General features: G+C 58.0%; 1 protein-coding gene across 3 annotated transcripts in view; it reads right to left on the bottom strand.

Annotated features, from left to right (window-relative positions):
* Positions 1–21,042, bottom strand: part of FRMD1 (FERM domain containing 1) — a 35,702-nt gene that overhangs the window by 1,578 nt on the left and 13,082 nt on the right. For 2 of the 3 annotated variants that reach the window (XM_058533980.1, XM_058533979.1), the window contains 11 exons: positions 16,259–16,396; positions 14,125–14,215; positions 6,706–6,785; positions 6,160–6,236; positions 4,652–4,838; positions 4,359–4,514; positions 3,210–3,275; positions 3,011–3,079; positions 2,227–2,401; positions 1,355–1,708; positions 19–98 (listed from right to left, as the gene is read on the bottom strand). In XM_058533980.1, coding sequence (XP_058389963.1) covers positions 19–98; positions 1,355–1,708; positions 2,227–2,401; positions 3,011–3,079; positions 3,210–3,275; positions 4,359–4,514; positions 4,652–4,838; positions 6,160–6,236; positions 6,706–6,785; positions 14,125–14,215; positions 16,259–16,327 — 1,404 coding nt within the window. In that variant the 5' untranslated portion in view covers positions 16,328–16,396. The remainder of the gene's footprint in view (positions 1–18; positions 99–1,354; positions 1,709–2,226; positions 2,402–3,010; positions 3,080–3,209; positions 3,276–4,358; positions 4,515–4,651; positions 4,839–6,159; positions 6,237–6,705; positions 6,786–14,124; positions 14,216–16,258; positions 16,397–21,042) is intronic. The other variant, XM_058533982.1, reaches the window with a different exon arrangement.

Below are 21,042 nucleotides of genomic sequence, written 5' to 3'. Positions count from 1 at the left end.
GGTGGGTGGGGGTCATACCTGGTGCAGGGCCTCGGTGCTCTGGCCCCTCATCCTGAGCAGGGTTACCCGCACCACCGACAGGGGCTCCTGGCGAGAGGCTGCGAGGAGGCGAGCGGGCATAAGCAGGTGGAGGACAACCTCCTGCACCTCTCTGATGGCAGCCCACCCCTCACTGTGCTTCTCCCCTGGGGACTCTCACTCTGAGATGCGGCCCGGAACCTCTGTGGCCCCTGCCTCCCCTCCTCCCAGGGCTGTCAGGGCCGCAGAGAGGTGGGCCTCCCACCCGAGGGCGGTGGTGGGCAGAAAGACATCTGTGATCGCAGACGTGATCAGCATGTTCCCCACGCAAGGGGTCTGAGTCCCCTCTGACCGTGGTTTCCATGGGGCACACTGTGGGTCACCAGGTTCCTCCTCGCTCAGGCGGTCCCCGCCCATGGAAGTGAGAGCTTGGCCCAGCTGCATCCTTACAGGGGCCCCCTGCCCGTGGGCTCACACTGCCCTGTCCTTCTGCACATGGCTGCTTTGGTTGACCAGATGTCCTGATGCCTAATCAAAACGGGCTTGGACTGGGCAAATATGGTATTACGATTATTGTTCACACTGGAGTGCAGACCACACGCTTGGACAGAAGCTCAGAGTGAGGCCAATCCATCCTTTACCTGTGACCAGACACTCAGAATGTAAAAGTGGATGCAGCAGGTTAGCGACCAAAACCATCTGATCCTGGGTGGCCCCGGTGGCTGAGTGATGCTGAGTGACACTGGGTGACCTGAATGGCCTGGGTGGCCCTGGGTGGCTGGGCCTTGAGGTCACCATGTTCACTCATCACGTCCACTGTCAAGGTGGGTGCTGCAGATGCTCAGGGAGCAGCAGAGCCGATGTAACCCTCCTGGGGTGGCAACGGAGCCACTTCAGGGCCCTACACGCCTGGACCGAGTGTGGAAGCGTCCCTGAGGACAAGGAGCTCACGCTAACGGTCCCAGGACTCCTAGGAGTGGCTGACTGATGACTGCTCTCTCGTCGTGTGACTTCTACTGAATCCGACTGTAACACGAGAAACCCGGCTGAGGCACTTTCTGACGGCTGGACCATAAATGGGACGTGTCCAGGGGCCTCCTGTGACCAGCTGCAGAAAAGGCTGGAGGACGTCCACCTCACCACACCTTCAGGGAGGACCCCGTCCTGCCATCTCTGACCCCAGGCCTCAAGGCTGCCTGTGGTGGTGGGGACCCCAGTGTCACAAGGTCCCCAGGAGTCACAGTCACATGCACCTGTCCTCTCTCAGGGGAGGCCCCTGTTACCTCTGTGCCCACAGTGATGGCTGAGCCGGGGACTGGCCGGGCCGCACACTCACCGTCCCCCTGGTCCCGGGTGTCGCCCTTGGGCCCGCCACCGTCCGTGCCGCTGCTGCTGTGGCTGGCGCTGGAGCTGCAGGACAGCACCTCCCCGCCCAACGCCTCGGCCACCAGGGGCTCGTCCACCGACATCTCCCGGGGCTCCACAGGCCGCGATTCGGCCTCCATGCCCGACGTGTGGGAGCTGCCGTGGCTGTTGGCCGAGAGGAGCGAGAGGCAGTGGGCGGGACGCTGCCTACTGTTCCCGCTGTCCCCGCTGCCAAGGGATCCAGGGGGGCCCCCGCCAGCTGGGTCCAGCTCCATCTCCATCTCCAGCGAGTCACTGATGTAGGACTCCCGGTAGCACTTCTTCTCTGCGCAGGGAGAGGAGGGGCCGCAGACGTGAGCGGGCGTTGGAGACAGACAGAGGTGCCGCTGTGTTCCTAGAGCCCCAAGTGGTCAACGGTGGCCCTGGGGTCCTGCCGACTGCCCATGCCCTGAGCGGGCACTGAGGCCCAGGAGATGCAGCGTGAGGGGAGGGAAGCATCGCCCAGAGATCAGGGCCCGAAGTGTCCATGGTTACAGCCCAGGCCACCAAGGTGGAACCTGTCACCCGCAGCTGGTATACTCCTAAGATGTGCCCTTGTCATAATTCTCCCCAGGCTCTCACGTCATTCTCAATTTGAGGGCCCCTAAGTGGCCCCCACATACCAGCAGACATGCACACATGCACACAGTCACACACACTCTCACACGTGCACACACACACACACACACACACACTTGTGCATGCACAGCGGGACTTCCAGGAACCGCGGGGGGTTACTGCAGCCCTTGCATCGCCCACCCCTGGGCCCGCCTGTCGGCACCTGTCGACTTGGACAGTGCCCACCTTCGGCCTCCTCCAGCTGCCGCAGCCGTCGCAGGACAGGCTGCAGGGTGAGGTGCAGCTGATGGCTGGTGCTGAGCAGCTGAAGCAGGTGGCGGGAGCGCGAGGCGCAGCCCGTGTAGTACACAAGCTTCCGGGCCGAGGGCAGGCCGTCCAGCCGGATCTCGAACTTCTTCCCCTGAACGAAGAAAAGACAAGATGTAATTTTACAAGCAAGCCCTCTAGGACGACAGGAGAGAGTGTCTTAAACATCAGCCATAACCCAAACTGGGAAGCTGCCTTTGTTTCTGTTTTGCAGGTAGGTTTTTAGGGTTCCTGTAAGGCGGGGTGCACACCACTCTGCACTCAGTTATGAGAGGGCTGGGCACCTCCCCTCAGCCGACAGCTGTGTGGGGGTGCACGTGATCCAGGACGGGACACCAGGCCTCAGTTCCACCATCCAGAGAAAGGGCGGGCGGTGAGCCTGCGTCCAGGGCCCTCATTGCCCCTCCCTCCACCCCGAGTGCCAAGCCTGGCCCAGGGTGACCACGTGGGGCCGGGACTACAGGAACGGGGCGTCTGGAAGCCGAGGCCAGAGCAGTGCATTTCTGGGACTGCTCCTCATTTCCTGTTATCTTCTTCACATGGGAACCAGAAAGTGGGTGCAAAGTGCCAGGCCTGGGTCACCCCCTGCCAGGGTCTTGGCTGTGCCTGCACCTCACGGAGGACAGGGGGCCCAGTAAAATCCCCGCAGGACAAGCGTCCACCGGGCTGCCCCGCTACCACCTCAGCCCCATCAGACACGCACCAGGAAGGCCAGCTTCCCTACGTGGGACCAGGGGAAGTCGCAGAGCAGCTGCGGAGCGTGGTTCACCTCCTGCAGAACAGCAGCGCCGGCCGTGTCCAGAGGGTCAGCCAGAGGAAGGCAGCCAGGCCAGCCCTGGAGCGGGCGGGGAGGGAGAGAGGGAGGGAGGAGGGCGAGGGGCTCCCGGGGCCCCGTCCGTCACCTGATAGACGTGCATTCCTTTCAGGGTCAGCCCCAGCACAATCGTAGGCCATTCTTCCTTCTTATCCTAGAAGGACACGACGACAGAGGGGAGAAGAGCCCTGTGCCGGGGGTGGGTGGGCCTCCTCACTGAGGGCAGGGTGTCGTCAGGCCAGGGGCGCCCGAGGTCCCCTGTGCCCCGGGCTGAGGCCCAGCTCCCCCGGCCCCTCCCATTTCCCCTCCAGATCCGGAGGCCTGTTACCGCCCCCTGCTCGCCTCCTGCTCACACTTTCCCTCTGCCAGACCCCTGAGCGCCTCAGACCCCGACAAGCCATCATCCCAGCTCCCTCATGTGTCGGGCCTTCCCCAGAACCAAAGCCACGTCCTATGTGGACACTGGCAGGAAGACACCGGGGCCAACCCTCACAGACAGCCTCGCCTGTCCCAACACTAGTGGGGACAGCACTGGCCACAGGAACGCGGGGCGGGGTTGGTTCCAGGACACTCCCTACAAGTTTAATTTAACCCGTCCACACTGTAGAACCACAGCAAACCACCACATAGACGCCACTTCCACACACTACATCAGCCATGTGTCAAGACACCTGTTCCTCCTGTCCTGGCGTCACAATGGTCACAGGTCAGGCATGGGGGCACCGTCCCTCCTGTCCTGGGGTCACATCTGGTCACAAGTCAGCCGTGGGGGCACCATCCCTCCTGTCCTGGTGTCAGGGTGCTGGTCATCAGTCAGCCGTGGGGGCACTGTCCCTCCTGTCCTGGGGTCAGGGTCCTAGTCACAGGTCAGCCGTGGGGGCACCATCCCTCCTGTCCTGGGGTCAGGGTCTGGTCACAGGTCAGCCATGGGGGCACCCTCCCTCCTGTCCTGGGGTCAGGTTCCTGGTCACAGGTTGGCCGTTGGGGCACCATCCTTCCTGTCTTGGGGTCAGGGTCCTGGTCACAGGTCAGCCATGGGGGCACTGTCTCTCCTGCCCTGGGGTCAGCATCTGGTCATAGGTCAACCATGGAGCTCTGTCCTGTCCAGGGTCAGCATCTGGTCACAGGTCAACCACGAGGTACTGTCCTGTCCAGGGGTCCGTGTCCTGGCCCGTGGGCTCCACTCATCTGGGGTGCGCCTGGACTCCCATCTCCCCCGGCGGCCGCCTGGTCTGACCTTGTATAGCCTGAAGAAGTGGACCGGCACGTCCTCGAGCCGGCAGGCCTCCCTGATGAAGCACAGCACGGCCTCCTTGGGGCTCAGGCCCCGCTGTTCGCGGTGCATGGCGGGCGTGTGCCTGAGGATGTAGGCGCTGCCCCTCCTGCTGATGATCTGGGGAAGGAGCCACAGGCGCGTCAGGCCTGCCTGCCCTTCCTCCTGCCCCTGCTCCCCGTGGCCTGCGCCCCACGGCCGGGCCGGAGAGGAGGCTCTCTCTGGGCAGGGGAGCCGCGGAGCCAGGGCGGCCTTACCCACTGCGGGAAGTAGGCGTGTGGCTCGAAGTACCTCCCGACGTGGGCCGGCTCCCGGTGGTTGCCCAGGTCAGCCTGCAGCCCGTAGGCGGCCAGCAGGAAGTAGGCCTCCTCCCGGTGGGCGCACTGGGACCTCAGCACCCGCTCCTTCAGGTGGCAGTAGTACAGGTGCCTGGCCCTCTTGTCCCTGCAGGACGCAGGAGGTCTTGGTGAGGTCCCGCCACAGCCTGCGGCCCTCCTGCTGCCCTGCTCCCAGGCCCTCCCTGGGCTCCAGGTAGTCATGTCCTTGTCTTGTCACACCACGGGCCACACAGCCCTCCAGGGAAGCGCCCACGAGCAGGGCTATCTGAACCCGCTGGTACCAGGGCAGACCCAGTATACAGACGCTCATTCCCAACAGGCGAGCCCTTTCCTCTGTTCATTTCCCGACAGCCACAGAGAGCCGGGAGACTCAGCCCTGGGAAGGGCAAGTTCAAGGTCTTCTAACACTGCTGACCACAGTCGGCCCCAGGGCACAGAGTAGCTAACCTCCATCACCCCACACCTCCAGTTCTCCCTCCATGACTTCTCCAGAACCTTCCTTACAGCCACACACACCCTCACTCTCCAGAACCTGCCACACAACCACACACTCTCACATTCTAGAACCTTCCACACACCACACACCCTCACTTGCCAGAACCTTCCACACACCACACACCCTCACTTTCCAGAACCTTCCACACACCACACACCTTCACTTTCCAGAACCTTCCACACACCACACACCTTCACTTTCCAGAATCTTCCACACAACCACACACCCTCACTCTCCAGAACTTTCCACACAATCACACACCCTCATACTCCAGAACCTTCCACACAACCACACACCCTCATGCTCCAGACCTTCCACACAACCATACACACCCTCACACTCCAGAACCTTCCACACAACCACACACCCCTTCCTCCCCGTTTCTTAACCTGAGAAGGCTTGTGGAGGCTGCTGGCCCACCTGCACCTACTCAGGGAATTCCTGGGGACACAGGGCCTCCTCACCTGCCCCTGGTCTGGGAGTAACTCAGGTCCCTGGAAAGTTCCAGGAAGCTCTGAGTGACCCTACAAGTTCTAGGGTGGATCTCTTGAGAAAGCAGCTCCCGTAACTCAGAAGGAAGCCCACCAGGTGTGCTTGCTGGAAACCTTTCCCATCCAGGCCCAGACACCAGCAGCTGTGCAGCCGAGAGCAGGAACACGCCACGTGGAAGGAGAGCTCCAGTGTAAAATGGAAATCTTCAAACCCTCCCAACACCCCTCACGTGAAAGTACCCACCCCAGAGAATGAAGACGCCTGCGTGTGAAGAAGCCTTATCTTTGTGACACAGCCTTCACATATTTCGGTTGAGCAGATTTACTGTGCCCCCCAGCCCCAAGGCAACAGCAGAGTCATGTTCTTCATGTGACTTACAGTTCCCCTTGGTGGAGTTCCACTATTCAGAGAATGCCCTTTAAAATCAGTCAGCGATTACCTTATGAGCCTTCCATTTTCCACGTAGTACTGCACTCTGAGGAAGGCCACGAAGGGGGCACCGGATCTCCCATTTCCCTGTGGGGTGGAAGCGTAGAGAGAAGCAAGGCCATATAAGCCGCCCTCAGTGGACAGCGGACAGTTGGATGGTGTTCTCAACAAGGTAGACGCCTGACATCATTCATACCAGCTCTCAACTCACACTCGGGTCTTAGCAGCTGGGGCGGTGCATGATTCTATCTGAGTTTGTTAATAGGAAAAACCAAGTGGAAAGTTGTCTGTAGCATTCAAGAGCATTCACCTACACCACCGTTGGGCTGGCTGTGCACCGTGGCCGACCCCACGAGAGGCAGCCCCAGGACTCCACGGGGCGGCAGGCATGCCATGCATCCGGACTGCCCATCTGCGCAGAGCAGGGACCACTGCACCACACGCCGTGTCCTGGCCCCAGCTCCAGTCCCAGACACGGGGTGCCCCTTCTTGGGGGTCCAGCAGGGGGCCCTCCTGAGGCGCCTCCACCCTACCCCCCACCTACAGTTTAACTTACTTGATGCATTTCTCTCTTCCAGTCCTTTGAGAAGTATTTGCTGAGCTTCTGCTCCAAATCCATAAATACATACTCGTTGTCTAGAAGGAGACGCAGGGCCTTCATCAGAGCATCCCCACCACCCTTGGGTCACCATTTAACAACGCAGTGTGGCTGAGAGCGGGCTGATGTCCGACCAGAGCAGCTTGTGGCTGCTGTCTCGAGGTAGCAGTCTGAGAGAGCGGGTCACTGTGTCCCAGTGTCAGACATGTTGGCTGCACAGGACGGTTCTCCCAAGCGGAGGAGAGTTAGACATTGAAACTAACACTTGCTACTGGGCACAACGTTCGGGAAGGCAGTTTGACAATCCATGTCCACACGACCTGACCTCCAACCCCATGCCCCTCTCCCAGCTCTGAACTAAGTCCTTTAAAAATAAAATGCCTGTAAATCTGGACCCAAATCCACCAGCTTCAGGTCAACAACGCATGTTAACCTGGCTGTGCTGGGAAGGGGATCACAGGAGACACTTCTTCCTAAACATAAGTTTCTGCATTTTTGGACTGTTACAACCACGTATTTCCTTTAGAAGCTGGAAAAATGAAACAATTATCCTAGAGAGGAACATAAACCCAGAGGGCCTCTCTCTGTTACTGTCAGGGCTGAGGGCCGGCACAAGATGACCCATGGGCCCATACACGCTGACGAGGAAACTGTTACCAGGAAGGGCCAGGAGCAGCCGCTGCAGGGGTGGTGGGAGCCATGGCCGAGCCTGATGGTGAGAGCGTGTCAACAAGGCTACCTTGCAGGGTTACTCTTCGCCCTTTTCTGTGGTCTGGGACCACCCCCAGTTCCAGCTGCCACCTTGCAGGCCCCTCCTTGGTGACAAGCAGAATAGTCTGACACGTGGGCCCTGGGCTCCGCAGGCAGCGTTCGCGCGTGTAGACAGAGGGCAGGCCCAGTGTCCGGCTAGTCCTGGCTGTGACGGGGACATCTGGAGAGGCTTCCTGCAGTGTTGGGGAGTTGAGGGATGGGGCTCACCTTGTGGCCCAGTAGCCCTGGCCTCGGGAGGTGCTTCCGGGGTCACCGGGCACAGCGGTCCACCCAGTCCTTGCCCTGCATGCGGGGCCTTCTCTGACGGGTGGGTGAGACAGGAGGGAGGTTCGCTGTGTCTCCTCATTCTCATCAGGATTGGACATGTCTCCTGTTGTGGGCTGAACTGTGTCCCCCAAATTCACAACGTTGGAGCCCCAACCCCAGCACCTCTAAATGTGAATTTGGAGACAGGGCCTTTACAGAGGTGATTAAGGCAAAATGAGGCCACTAATCCCCTATGACTGGTGTTCCTATAAGAGGAGGAGGTTGGGAACCAGATAAGCACAGAGGGATGACCACGTGAAGGCACAGGGAGAAGACGGCTGTCTGCACACCAGGAGAGAGGGTTCAGGAGAAACCAGCCCTGCCCACGCCTGATCTGGGAGCTCCAGCCTCCAGGACCCTGAGACAGTAATTCCTGTCCTCTGAGCCGCCCCATCTGTGGTGTTTGTCACGGCAGCCTGAGCTGACTAGCACAGGGGTCTGCTCCTCCCAGGACTCCAAGGACGTGGCAGAGACCATCTCACACAGCTCAAGGGGCCCCAGGACATCAGTGCTCGAGCATCGTCCCTCCTGAGGGTCCTTGGGTTCCAAGCTCCCCGTTCACGACTTGGAGCCGGGGGCTCTGAGATGCCACCCCTGCAGGGCCTCGTGCCGTCTCCTTCCCCTCCAATCTGACCACATTCGCTGGGTCCCTCACTCCCACCCCCTCCCTGCAGCTTCCAGTTGTTTCCTGACACTAAAAAATAAACAGAGCCCTGAACCAGGTGACAGGAAATACCACCCTCGAGTGCAGTCCCCAAACAAAGCAGGAAGGAACCCAGCCCTCCACCCTGCCCAGGCCACCTCCTCGCTCCCCTGACAGTCCTGCTGGCAGGGGGCAGATGCTGGATCAGAGCTCTTAAATGCAAGGTGCCCTTCAGTGGGTGTTGGATAAATAAACTGTGGTCCCTCCAGACAATGGGGTGTTACTCAGCACTAAAAAGAATTGAGCAATCAAGCCATGAAAAGACATGAAGGAACCTGAAATGCATATTACTAAGTGAAAGAAGCCAATCTGAAAAGGCTGCAGACTGTATGATTCCAACTATATGACATGCTGGAAAAGGTAAAACTATGGAGACAGAAAAAAATATTAGTGGTTGCTGGGGTGTGGGAAGGGAGGGATGAATGGGCAGAGCACAGAGGATTTTTGGGGCAGTGAAATACTCTGCATATACCATGAGAGTGGATACATGTCATTATACATTTGTCCAAACCGATAGAGTGTACAGCACCAAGAGTGAACCGTAATGTAAATATGGACTCTGGGTGATCATGATGTGTCAGTGTTCGCACGCCAGTTGTAACCAGTGTCCCACTCTGGTGGGGAAGTTGTAATAGGGGAGGCTATGCATATGTGGGAGAAGGGAGTATATGGGAAATCTCTCTACCCGCCACTCAATTCTGCTGTGAACCTAAAACTGCTCTAAAATAAAGTTTTTTTAAAAAAAATCTTAGCGTCTCTTCCAAGTCTAAGACTCAAAGCTCCTGAGGGAGAGGCCGGACTTGCAGCTCAGTCAGTCACAAAGATCCCAATTTGCTTTCAGACGCCTTCAGCACAGTGAGGACCCTGGTCCCTAAGACACTGGCTGTCCCCACAGTTTTAAAAATAATTCACATAGGAGAGAGGGCGTGGTTACTTCCAACTACCCGTCGCAGCCTCCAGGGCCTGGGCAGGGCCCGAAAAGCCCACCGAGGCTCCTCCTTGGAGTTCTGTCCGTGAGGCTGAGAGCAAGGGACCCCAGAGAGCCCCTGCCCCGTGGTGGGGGTATCACTGTCCACGCCCCACGCCCAGGGGACATCCTGCGGGGGAGGGCTCAGCCCACCATCCAATCTGCCTGCCCCCTCCACCCTCCCCACCCTCCCCACCCCCGGAATGCAGCTGCATTCCAGACTTAATGAAATTTCGGGATGTGGGCCTTGTAATCCCAGGCCTGTGGGAACCAAGCAGCCCCCGTGTCCCCCCAGGAGTGGGGAGAAGAGGTATCTTTGCAGAGTCTGGGGTCTGCCAAGAGGCTGGCCCTCAGGAGCGGGAGCCCAGGGCCCTGCTCCTCCCCGCAGGTGGGGCAGAGGCCCCCACTGCCTGCCTGACCCTCTCAGACCCGCTCTTTCCTGGGTGAGGGCGTGGACTTCGAAGGGTCTAAGATGAGTCCTTCTGGGAGGACCTCCAACCCGCCGCAGGGTCCCCAGGAGGAGGGCGATGCAGTTTTCATTGAAGACCCACTTTTTGTACTGTTGACTCTTTACCATGCGGTGTCCTATGGTTCCAACACTCTAACTAGGTGATCACAAAAAGTTACATGGAAAGTCAGGTTGAACGAGGTCGTAAGGAGAGCTGGAGAAGGAAAAGCAGGAGTGGACGCGGAGGGCAGAAGAGGCGCCAGGACTCCTGGAGGGCTGAGGGTGGAGGGACGACGCCCGCCCCCGCCCCACCCAGGGGACCTTCCCAGGGGAGACGCTGCCTCTCGTGGATCCCTCCTCCACTCTGCTCAGTCTGCTGAGACCTAATCCTGCTTGAGATGCTCAACACACGAACGATAACTTTTGAAAAAGCATAAATGAAAGTGTAGATGTTGGTCAGACGCAACGACCAGTGCAAACAGGGTGGGGAGGCGCCCCCAGGCTGTGTACGCGGCACACGGTGTGGCGTGAGTCCACTGCCGTCAGGCAGCTGCCGCCCTCTGTTAAAACCTGAAACGTGTCTATGTTGGAACATGTGAGCCCACTTCTAAGATTTTAATTTAAGGTCATAATCTCACAGTGTGGAAAGCTGTGTTCTATATAGGATGCCCATCACAGCACACCTGATCCTGGAAGAGGGGGACAACTCTCGTGGTCCTGTGGTCAGAGGTGGGACGTACATAAATGGAATTCTGGGCCGCCTGTAAGAACGAAGATGCATAAGCTCAGAGTTCTAGACCAGGCTGAGCATGCAGGGCTGTCTGTCCCGGAGATTCTATTGAGGTTACAGGGGTGGGTGACAATGGATATACAGCAGCCAAGATTTTGGAAAACAAGAGATAGAAGCCAGAGTGTTGGTGGCTGCAGCGAGACACGGGAAGGACAGCTGCAAACCCACGGCTTGCAGGTGCCAGTAGATCTGAGCATGAGTGGGGCTGGGGCTGCCAGCACCAGGTCCCGGAGGAATTCTAGGCAATTCTAAAATTGTGTGGACAGCAACCACGACTCACCTGCCACATTGCTAAGAGCCCCCCTGAAACACAGAAGGAAAGGCATTCTTTCTGGAAGGCTCCCAGGCAGCAGGTGGCAGAGAGACACCTGAGAGAGGCCGGCTCAATTCCCCTTGGTCAGGGCCCACTTCCCCCGCCGGGGGAAGCTCACCGTTCGGTGTAGGGGGACGCTTTGGGGCTTCCCCCGACTGAATGAGAGTAGTGTGGTCTCCGTGCAGAAAACCCAGAACACAGAAGGCAGAACAGAGCAGAGACCCAGCACACCACCATCCCAGGATGGCTGTTTCCACCATATTGGCGACTGCCCTTCTACTGTTTATTTGATCCGCAACAAAATGGACCCCTCCTCCATTGCTCCAGGGTTTCCGGGGCATCCCCCAACTCTCTCTTGATTTCTTCTTTTGTTACAAGACACTTTAAACCGTCTACTAAATAAGAGAATAAAAGAGCAAGGTGGAGACACTCGACTTTCTCCTCACTTTCCTCCAGACTGATTTTCTTTTCATTCTTAAACCCGTGGAGGGGTGACACCAGCCACAGACCCCAAGGACAGAACCGACTCCCTAAAGTAAGCATCGCCGTCTTTGTAGTGAATCTCACCACTATTGAAAAGCAGAGCACCCTGGGGCCCTTTGTTTATGGGAGAACAGCTAGAAGGAGAAGGGGCCATAGCTCCCACCCCAGAACGACCCCATGCCCCTCGGAGATGGTCCCGACGACAAGCCCTGGATGGGGGCCCTGCACCCTGCACGGCTGGCAAAGACGCCGCCCGCCCAAAGAAAGCGCCTACCCCAGGGCTTGGGGTATTTCTTCACTCCTGCGTCTGGAGCCACAACACACCCACCCACTGTACCCGAGCCCGGAACACTCCCCGCATGCCTGTCCACGCACGTCCCATGCCCAGAACCCCAGCGGGGCTGTGGCAGGGGCAGGCGAACGGGCTGGCAGCTGTGCAGAACGAGAGGGGCCCTCCTCTAAGCCCCTGAGGGGGCCCGAGGGACGCAGGCTCTCAAGTGACGAAGCTCAGGAAGAGGAGGGCACTCCGCCCCCCACAGCGTCCCAGAGGGGCAGGGCCCTAAGCCCGCACCCACCCCAGGGTTGGGTCTGCAGGGAGTTCCACCACGAATTCACCAAGTATTACTGCCCCCTCCCCCCCACTTCCTCACTCAGGTGGGCTCAGTCCTGTCAGATGAGACCTGTGCCTGTGAAACCAGTGGGGTCCCCAGCCCTCTGCCTCCAGGCCCCCCAACTCGGCCTCCTCCAGGGCCCACCAGCAAGTCGAGGGGCTTTCCGCAGTGATGATGACCTCAGTCCCACCAACAGGACGATTCTAGAACAAGATGACAGGTACAAAGCACGAGACCCAACCACAGGCACACACCCTCCTCCCCAAATGAGTCAAGCTTCTATATAAACACGAGTTTCCTCTGATTTGTTGTCTGTGTGTCCCCAGACACAGAGCAGCTGGCGTCCAGCGGTTAAAAGAGTGGTTGTGGACAAAAACGTTAAATTGGGGCAAAGCTACCCATTAACTCAGCTTTCCCTGCAAACTGGGAAAAGTCCACCAATATTAAAATTTAACAACAAAAGCGAAATCTGCTGCTCCCGGGTATGAACCACACGCTGGGTACCGAGCCCGCCTGTCTGTAATGTGTCTTTCTGTAGTTCCCATTCTGTCTGAGCCCCAAAGGGTCAGGGGGCCCCAACTCCAGAACCTTGTCTGCCAGCCGGGAGCGAGGAAATCCAATGTGGGAATAAGACTCTGGGACATCACGTAGGGGCCACGCAGGATTGCGTCCTTCAGGAAAAATACTTTACAATCTGCAGGACAAAGCTGCCACAAGGCCATGGGAGGGACCAGAGTCCTAGTGCCTAATGGCCCCTGGGGGGCATCCCCTTCCCCTTCTCCCCCCTCCTCTCTCACTTGGATACTGAGGAGGGATGCTGGTCCACCCCCCGCGGCTGGGGGCAGACACCAGAGGACGAGGCAGAGGGCTGGTTGTGACAGAGCTGACATGTTTCATCTCCAACTGTCTGTCTCCTTACCTTGGTTGGGAAAGGGGTGCCCTATACTGATAATCCCAGAGCCCCCAAGGATAGATGAGAGCCACCCTAGCCACGTAAAGAACTGCACGCAGGCAGCACCACCATCTGCTTCTGGGCACAGCCAGGGGCTCACGTGCCCTTGTCTGAGGCCACACGCCCATCAGAGTGCTGTGCGGGGTGGCACTAGGGTCTCCCCACACAGGCAGCCCCTCGGCTGCACCTCTCTCCCACCCGGCACTCATCCATGGACGCTGGGGTCTGCAGAGGCCCGGGAGCTGGGGACTCACAGAGGGCCCCGGGGCAGGGAGATGAGGCCGGCTCCACCCCATCTCCTCCTACCAGGGCATCCACTCCTAGGTTTCCTACACAGAAACCAGGGAGGTTTCCTCTGACCCAGGGTCTGCTACAGACAAACGTTTCCCGGACCCCTGGTACAAATGGCTCCCAGAAGAGCAGATCAAAGGAGTGGACCTAGCCTGCCATTCCAGAAAGGGCAAGAGGCAGTGAGGGAGTCTGCTCTCCCATCTCTCCTGAGAAGGGAGAGTGAGTGCATGTGAGCATGCAAGTGTGAGTGTATGTGTGTGCATTTATGAGTATATGTGAGTATGTAAGTGTGAGTGTGTGCAAGTATGTGAGTATGTGTGTAAGTGTATATGTGTGTGGATATGCAAGTGTGTGCGTGTGTGTGTGCGTATGTGTGTTTTAATGTGCGTGTATGAGTAGGTTAAAAGTGTGAGCACCTGCGTGTGAGAATATGTAAGTGTGCATGTGTGTGCATATGTGCCAGTGTGACTGAGTATATAAATGTGTGCGTGTGTGAGCGTGTAAATGAGTACGTAAATGTGTGAGTGTGTGTGACTGTGTATGTAAGTGTGTGCGCAAGTGTGCTCAGACACAGCACAGAATCACCCAGACAGCCTGGGTGCTCACTGGAACACGTGAGCATGACGTGGGCACCAGGCGGAGGCCTGGGGTATCCTTCAGACTCAGCCCCCCGCCCCCGCGGAGGCTGACACCCTGGGTGGTGGTCCACCGGGTGGGGTTGTTCGGGGCAATGCTTGCTTACTTCTGACCACGCTGAGGCCAAAGAAGTGGGCATCCCGGATGCTCGTCAGGTCGCACACCTGCTGGAAGAGCTCGCGTCCGGTGGCCTGCACCTGCGAAAGAGGCAGGGGGCGGCTCACCACCTGCTCGCCCAGCACGTCCCCACTGGTGTTTGCTCTCAGACGAGTCCTCACGCACCCCAACAGCTGACGTACCATGAAGGGGGTGTCCCCATTCCCTGGCTCGTCAGACACCTGCTCCCTGGAGAAGTCCCGTGTGGGAGGGCTTTGTCTCCCAACACCTGCCCCCCCCACCTCACTCGGAGTGTCCTACTTAGGGACACTGCTTTGGGACACTGCTTTGCCATGGAGGGAGGAGGGAGCAGGACCGTGTCTGCAGGGTGAGGTCAGATGCTGGCTGACCTTCCCCGTGACCACAGCTTGCCCTGAAAGTGACTGCTTGGGAACTGCTCTGTCCCTGGGGTGACCGGGATACGGGGAGGACCGTAAGAAGGCGAGTGTGGTGAGGAGGTCACGATTGTGCACATGGGATTAGCCATGTCTCTGGGGCTGTGTGGTCCTCGCAGACATGGGGTCATCAGAGGCTATGATGAGGAGGACTCATAGCAATGTCTTAGGTCGCTATCTCAGATTTTTCAACAGCTGGATTATCTGGTGGGAGTTTGCAGAAGAGCCACACCGTTCTGTCAAGAGAGCTTTGATCCTGACACCTGGGCTCAGGTGTCAGCCTCCAAAGAATGCTACAGTTTGATGCTTGGTCTGTGCTTTAAACAAAGGTGCTATGGGGGCTGGTGGCCTCAGGCTCACAGACATCAGCACTAAGGTTCAGAGTTCAGTGGCCTCCTGCTGCACCATCAATGAGGGATCACGAACAAGTGCTCAGTAAGGGTGTGTTGAGTGAATTGATGAATCATGAGTTATGTAATTAGCATCTCTTATAAAAGAACAGCCTAAGTGATGTGATGGGTAGAGGCCAACTGGGCATCTCCCCAACACTGTCACAGGGAACCCCAGCTGCTGGCTGTGCAGCACGGAGTGGCTGCCCCCCAGAGGGAGGCCAGGAGCCCCGGGAATCCTCCCCTTGGGCAGGTGTTTAGGTCCCTGCTCTCTTCTGCACCTGCAGAGGCGGCAGGGGCCACATGGGCATCACCAGTGAGTGTAGGGTGGGAGGGCGGGGACGGCGGAGCAGGAAGGGAGAGGAGGCCAGCGGCCTCGGGACAGCGCTGGAGGAGGACGTTAGACAACAGTTACGTCCCTGAAGACGCAGGTGCCGTTGGGGCATCGGGAGCTCAGGGAGAACTCGGACACTCTCGACGCCCAGAGCGGACAATGAGGGATAAAGAGAAGGGCCGAGGGGACGTGTACACACACTAGCCCAGTGCTACATGAGCTGTGCGCCTGCGTGGACCGGCGGGAAGCTTTGGCATTTGGCGGTGGAGAGTGGTGCACAAATGCAATTACTTACTTCCTAACGGCGTCACCTTCCTAGGAGAATAGACCTGTGGCTCTCGTCTCCCAGGTGGGAAGCCTCATGGTCATCCGAGGACGGAGTGGAACCAGCCTGGACTCCCATCTCCCGAGTCTGAATCTGATTCTCCAAGCGCACTTTAGCGTTTGTGCCAGGCCAGGGACACAGCCACATTCAGACCTTCCCACCCAGGTCATGGGAAGAGGCTTGGAACAAAACTAACCCAGAAGGATGCCAGACACTGTGGGACCAGGCAGGGCTCAGCCCCAGGACACTGACACTGTGGGACCAGGCAGGGCTCAGCCCCAGGACACTGGACACTGGTGGACTGGGCAGCGCTCAGCGCCCAGCCACAGCCATGGGCTGGAGAGCGAGAGGGAAATCAACCCTGTGTGAAGGTGGCCAGAGCCAGAGTCAGTTTTCTCTAACTGTGGGGCGGTCAGTGTGGCGTCAAATAACAGGATCCTGTTAAAGAGGGAAGGGCAGTGAGCACACTGGCCATGCACGGCCCCCACATGGTCCCCACATGGACCCCAATGTCCCCATGGTCACCCCTGGATACATGGCTCCATCATCCCACTTCTCCCACTGTCACCCCCTGCTCACCCTCTGGTTACCTCATGGTCACCCCGGCCCCTGCTCTCCTCCACGCTCTCCTCCATGCTCACCCCCACAACCAGTCGCAGCTGCTCCCGCGTGGGCAGCAGCACCAGGACATCCCTGTGTTCCGTGGTCATCTTGCTGTCCCAGAGCCGCTCCCGCCAGCTGCACGCAGGGTCTCAGGACCGGACCCCTTCTATCGCCTCCTGTAGGAGAGAACTCGTCAGGGCAGGGCCAGGGAGGGGCTGAGCCACCGACAGCCAACGTGCCCTGGGAGGGACAGGGAACATGTGTTACCACCTGTCGGGTCCTATCCCTCTGTCTGGCCACTGGTGGGGCACACGGCACGCCCACACTCACCCAGCTGCAGGATTCCTGGGGACTGGGCGCCTTGCTGAGCTCCTGGCTGGGAAAATGCCCGAAAGACGAGCGGGGCCAGGAATCCAGCCAGCGGCCGTGCCAGGACAAGGTCCAGGGTTATAAATAGCTGGGACGTGTGGAGCTTGGTTGGAATGCAAATAAACAATGTCAGGCCAGCACCCGCCCTCCCTGCCTCCAACTGACCCAACCCCCGTGGACCACCTCGCAGCCCCCCACAGCCTTGGCTGGGTGGCCCTCCTCCTCCTTCCCAGGGAGCCAGAGAAAGGGCTGTGCAAAAGTCCAGACGCAGGTGCCAGAACCAGGGCCTCCACTGAGGTTCCTGGAGAAGATGTGGGGGAATGGGCGCAGGACCCACAGCACCCAGAAGGGCACCTGGAGTACTGGGGTACACACCTGGGCCCCCTGCTGCACCATCCTGCTCACGTCTGCCCAGGGAAATGAATCGTTGAGGTAGAAACACCTGTCCCAAAACAAACTCGCTCTGATTCCCTCTAGTAGTGGAAACTGATGACAATTCTGTTATGGCCCCTGGTCTCGGGTCGCCTCCTCCCTGCCCCACAGAGGGTGACGCCTGCTGCAGGTGAAAGCAGGTCGCTCGGGGAGCACAGCCCCGGCGGCCATCCTCTCCCAGCGGGGGTGGGCTGATGCCTGGGGACTCTGACCCGCTGGGAAGAACAGCGGCTCCAGGCCTGGCATCAAAGGGGTGGGGGCCCAGAGGAGGCCACTTAACCTTGAGAGTGACCCCCTTGGAGGACCCCCTTCTCCCGCAGGCCTGGCCAGCACGCTGGGTGTTCCTGTTACCAGGTGAGTCCAGGGAGGGTCCCGAGGTGTCCCCCATTTGGAGCAAGCCTGAGAGGCTTTTATTTGACAAACACAAAAGGCTCCCCAAGGGGCAGCAGGGCAGGCCCCAGGAAATTCATCACGGGACATACGTGCATCCCTTTAGCCAGCACCCTAACAATTCTCAAAAAGGCAGAATAGCCCCGGAGAACAGACGCTGGGTCTCGGGATATCCTGGCACATGTGCTCCTAGTTGCTCAATTCGCTGGCTCCAACGGCCTGCGACCCGCTGACTGAAGGTCACCGGCGATGCTGTTACAATACAGGACGGTGATGAATGCTCCTTTCCTCGAGTGTCTGAGCACACGGAGGACCGGAGGCAGCACCGCGCCTCTGCAAAGTACACAGCAACTAGCAGGAAGAGGGCAGAGTGACAGTCGGAGGGAGCCCCCGAGGCTGGGGAGGGAGGGACACAGAAGTAGAATGTTCGCCCAAGGACAGAGAGCCAGGACCAGTGTTAGCCTCCGCTGGGCAGTAATGACCCACAGGCCTGATGCATTTGGCCTCGGTTTTCTCCTCTGTCCGGTGGGGTGACGGTGCCCCACTTGCTTGTATGGGGGCTGGCATGTTTTAGGTGACGGTTAGCAGAAGAGCTCCAAACACCTTAGTGAGAAGAAAAAAAAATGAAGAGACCCCTGCGTTCTTATTGGTAAGAGCAATTAAGAGATGCTCTGAACCATAGGGGGTCCCTGCCCCAGATCCTGCCTTCCCTCCAGACGTCTCCCAAGGATCCACAATTTGGTGTCAGTCCCAGGGCCAGTGAAGTGACCGCACTGTGTCACGGGGAGTGAGGTCATTTCCTGGGAACGCTGCAGAGCCTCCACCGTCATGTTCTGTCAGTCCAGGGCTGCTTCCCGCCCCCGCACCTTCCATCAGTCAAGGACCACAGTTATTTGGCTTCTCAAGAAGGTCAGAGCTTTCTCCTTTGAGAGAACAGAAATGTGGCAAGGCCCCCAGATAAATGTGACTTCTGAACACTTAGTGTTTTCTGAACTGACCAAGTTGAAAGCTGCTGATGTGCTAAAATCTACTAGAGTTTGTGATCTCAGGGCTTGCAGAGGAGCAGGGGGATACCATGAGGGAAGACGGAGGTGGCTGCCCTGAACCCTGGACAGTCCTGAGAGCCCCTGCCCGGGCCTCCTCACAGGCTGAGCCCTGAGATTTCTTCTCTGCCCAGTTCTCTTTCTTCTGGAGAGTTGGTCTTCCTCTTCTATCATGAGATGGGCCTGCTAAGAATGTTCTGGAAATAGCTTCTGAAACATAAGTTCATAAAGTACATGATTCACCACAAAAATGCAGGAAAACCATTCAGTGATAAAAAGGAATAGAGTACTGGTACGAGGACGAATATCAAAAATCTCATGTTCCCCTGGAGAAGCCAACCTGAAGGACACATCTTATATGATTCCACGAAACGTCCAGAAAAGAGAACACCCACAGACACAGAAAGTAGGTTTGTGGCTGCATACAGGCTGGAGGTTTTGTTTCAGGGTGATGCAAACATTCTACAATTAGATAGATGTGGTTGCACAACTCGTAAATTTAGTAAAATGCATTAACTTGTTCACTTAAAACAAGTGTATTTTACAGTATGTAAATCATGCCTCAATAAAGCTATTAAAATACATAACAAGTTATAAAATAGTAGAAAACACAAAAGTCACTCAATAGACGGCATGAGATGCAACCTTTTGCCAGAGTGGTGTCCCTTCCCAGCAGGTATGTGTGAGTGTATGTGAGTGCATTGTGTGTGTGACTGTGTCTGTGTGCATGGATGGATATGTCTGCAAACGAGTGTGTAAGTGTGCACATTCCTGTATGTGCGTGTGTAAGCACGTAGCCTTGATGACAGAGGACACTCTCTCCTTGAAGTCCTACCCTGCACCATTAGTAACACGTGTTTATGCCAGGCGAGCCCTTTCCTGAGGTGGCTGCTGAGGGTCATAATGACAATTTTAGGGATAAGGAATCTGAGTTCAAAGGTCAAGCTGCTTAGTGGCTGTGACGGGGTCCAGCTATGCCCTCCCCTCTACCTGCCCCCCCACTGCCCAGCGTGCACTTTGCCCCCTTCCCCTGGCGCCTCACGCACCTGACCCGCTTTGTGTCTAGTGGCCAGAGCCCTGCACTGCCCACCCGGCCCTTCCTGCCCTGCGGCCACTGTCACAGCCCCTTATAAAGCCCTTCCTTTATTCTCACTTTTTCACATCATGCATGCTCGCTCCATAAGTAGGGAACCTGAGGCACAAAGGAGCAAAGCGGCTTGTCCAGGGCCCCTGGTCACAGCAGTTCTAAGACCCAAACCTGCAGAGACCCTTCTAGAATCATGTGAAAAGTGCTCCTGATCATGAACAACTCCAGCACGATCCTCAAATTCCAGGATGACCGAGGCCAGCGCGTGGAGAAGCGCAGGGGTCGGACTGCTGCCCAGGTGCCCCACGTCGCAGGATGGGCCTCGGCAGGGCAGCGGGAGCAGGGGACCCCACGCCGGCGCAGCGTGGCAACAACGGACACTCTCGCCATCACCCTGAGGGCATCCAGGGCCTGTTTGCATTTGGAGCCGGGACAAGCTGGCCCAGAGGGAGGAGGGGGCAGCCGGGAGAGCCACTGCTGACCAGGCAGCGGGAGTCTTGCTTGCTGCCCACTCAGGCCTCTTGACCTCAATTAAAACATGACTCCCGACAGCAGGCCTGGAGGACGAGCACAGCCCACGCCCCTCATCTGTCCCCCACGAGCTGCGTTTCCTTTACCTGCCCTGTGGCTCAGGTTCTGCAGTGACGTGGGGCAGGGAGCACCGGGCCTTGGACAGAAGGGCCCGAAGCACCGTCATTTCACATGTTCCTCATTTATTGGACAGCAAGCGCAGCCCCCCATCCCTGCAGGTGAAAGGGGGCTCCTGGGCTCACACCCAGCCACCTGCAGGCCTCGCACGGCACACTCAAGGGGCGCCTCTGGGTGATACTGTCTGGCCAAGGTCCAGGGACACGACGGCGACAGATGAGGAAGGGAAGGGGCCTAGGGACCCGCAGGAGCCAGATGCACCATGTTACGTGGCTGCAGCAGGATGAGGGCTGTGAACATCGCAGCCACGGAGCACCGAGGCCCTCTGGCCCCTGCGGAGGGACCTCACAGGGCACAGCAGAGACCACTGCCCCCCACGGCTGTGCGCACGCGTCACTCTCTGGGCAACACTGTAGAACCGAGCCCACATGCCGTAACTGGAAATCTCCCCGAGACAGGGCCTGCTCACGGCTGCTCCCTGCCCGGCAGACACACTGGGAACCCCCACTCCAGTGTGTGGGGGCCCTTGTCTGGGCCTACGTGTCAGCTTGCTCCCCCGGGACTGGATGCCACCTGAGACCACTCACAGAACACATTGTGTTCACGCATCTTTCAGGAAAGGGGTGACACAAAACAAAAAATTGGGGCAAACATGAGTGTTATGATGTAAAGTCTAGCTCGATGACGTGTGCCTTCTGTGTGAATTCTAACAGAACGGTTTCTGTCTCAGAGAAATGAACCATAGTGAACCAGTGTTCTGAAATCAGAAAAACTAGCCAATCTATTTAACAAAAGATAAAATAAATGAATTAACCAGAACAGGCACAGCACCTGAGAAGCCAGCTGGAGCGAC

The sequence above is a fragment of the Diceros bicornis genome, chromosome 39, assembly GCF_020826845.1.
Source record: "Diceros bicornis minor isolate mBicDic1 chromosome 39, mDicBic1.mat.cur, whole genome shotgun sequence".
NCBI lineage: Eukaryota > Metazoa > Chordata > Mammalia > Perissodactyla > Rhinocerotidae > Diceros > Diceros bicornis.
The sequence above is the reverse complement of the archived record's forward strand: the minus strand, read 5'-3'. Positions and strand labels throughout refer to the sequence as shown.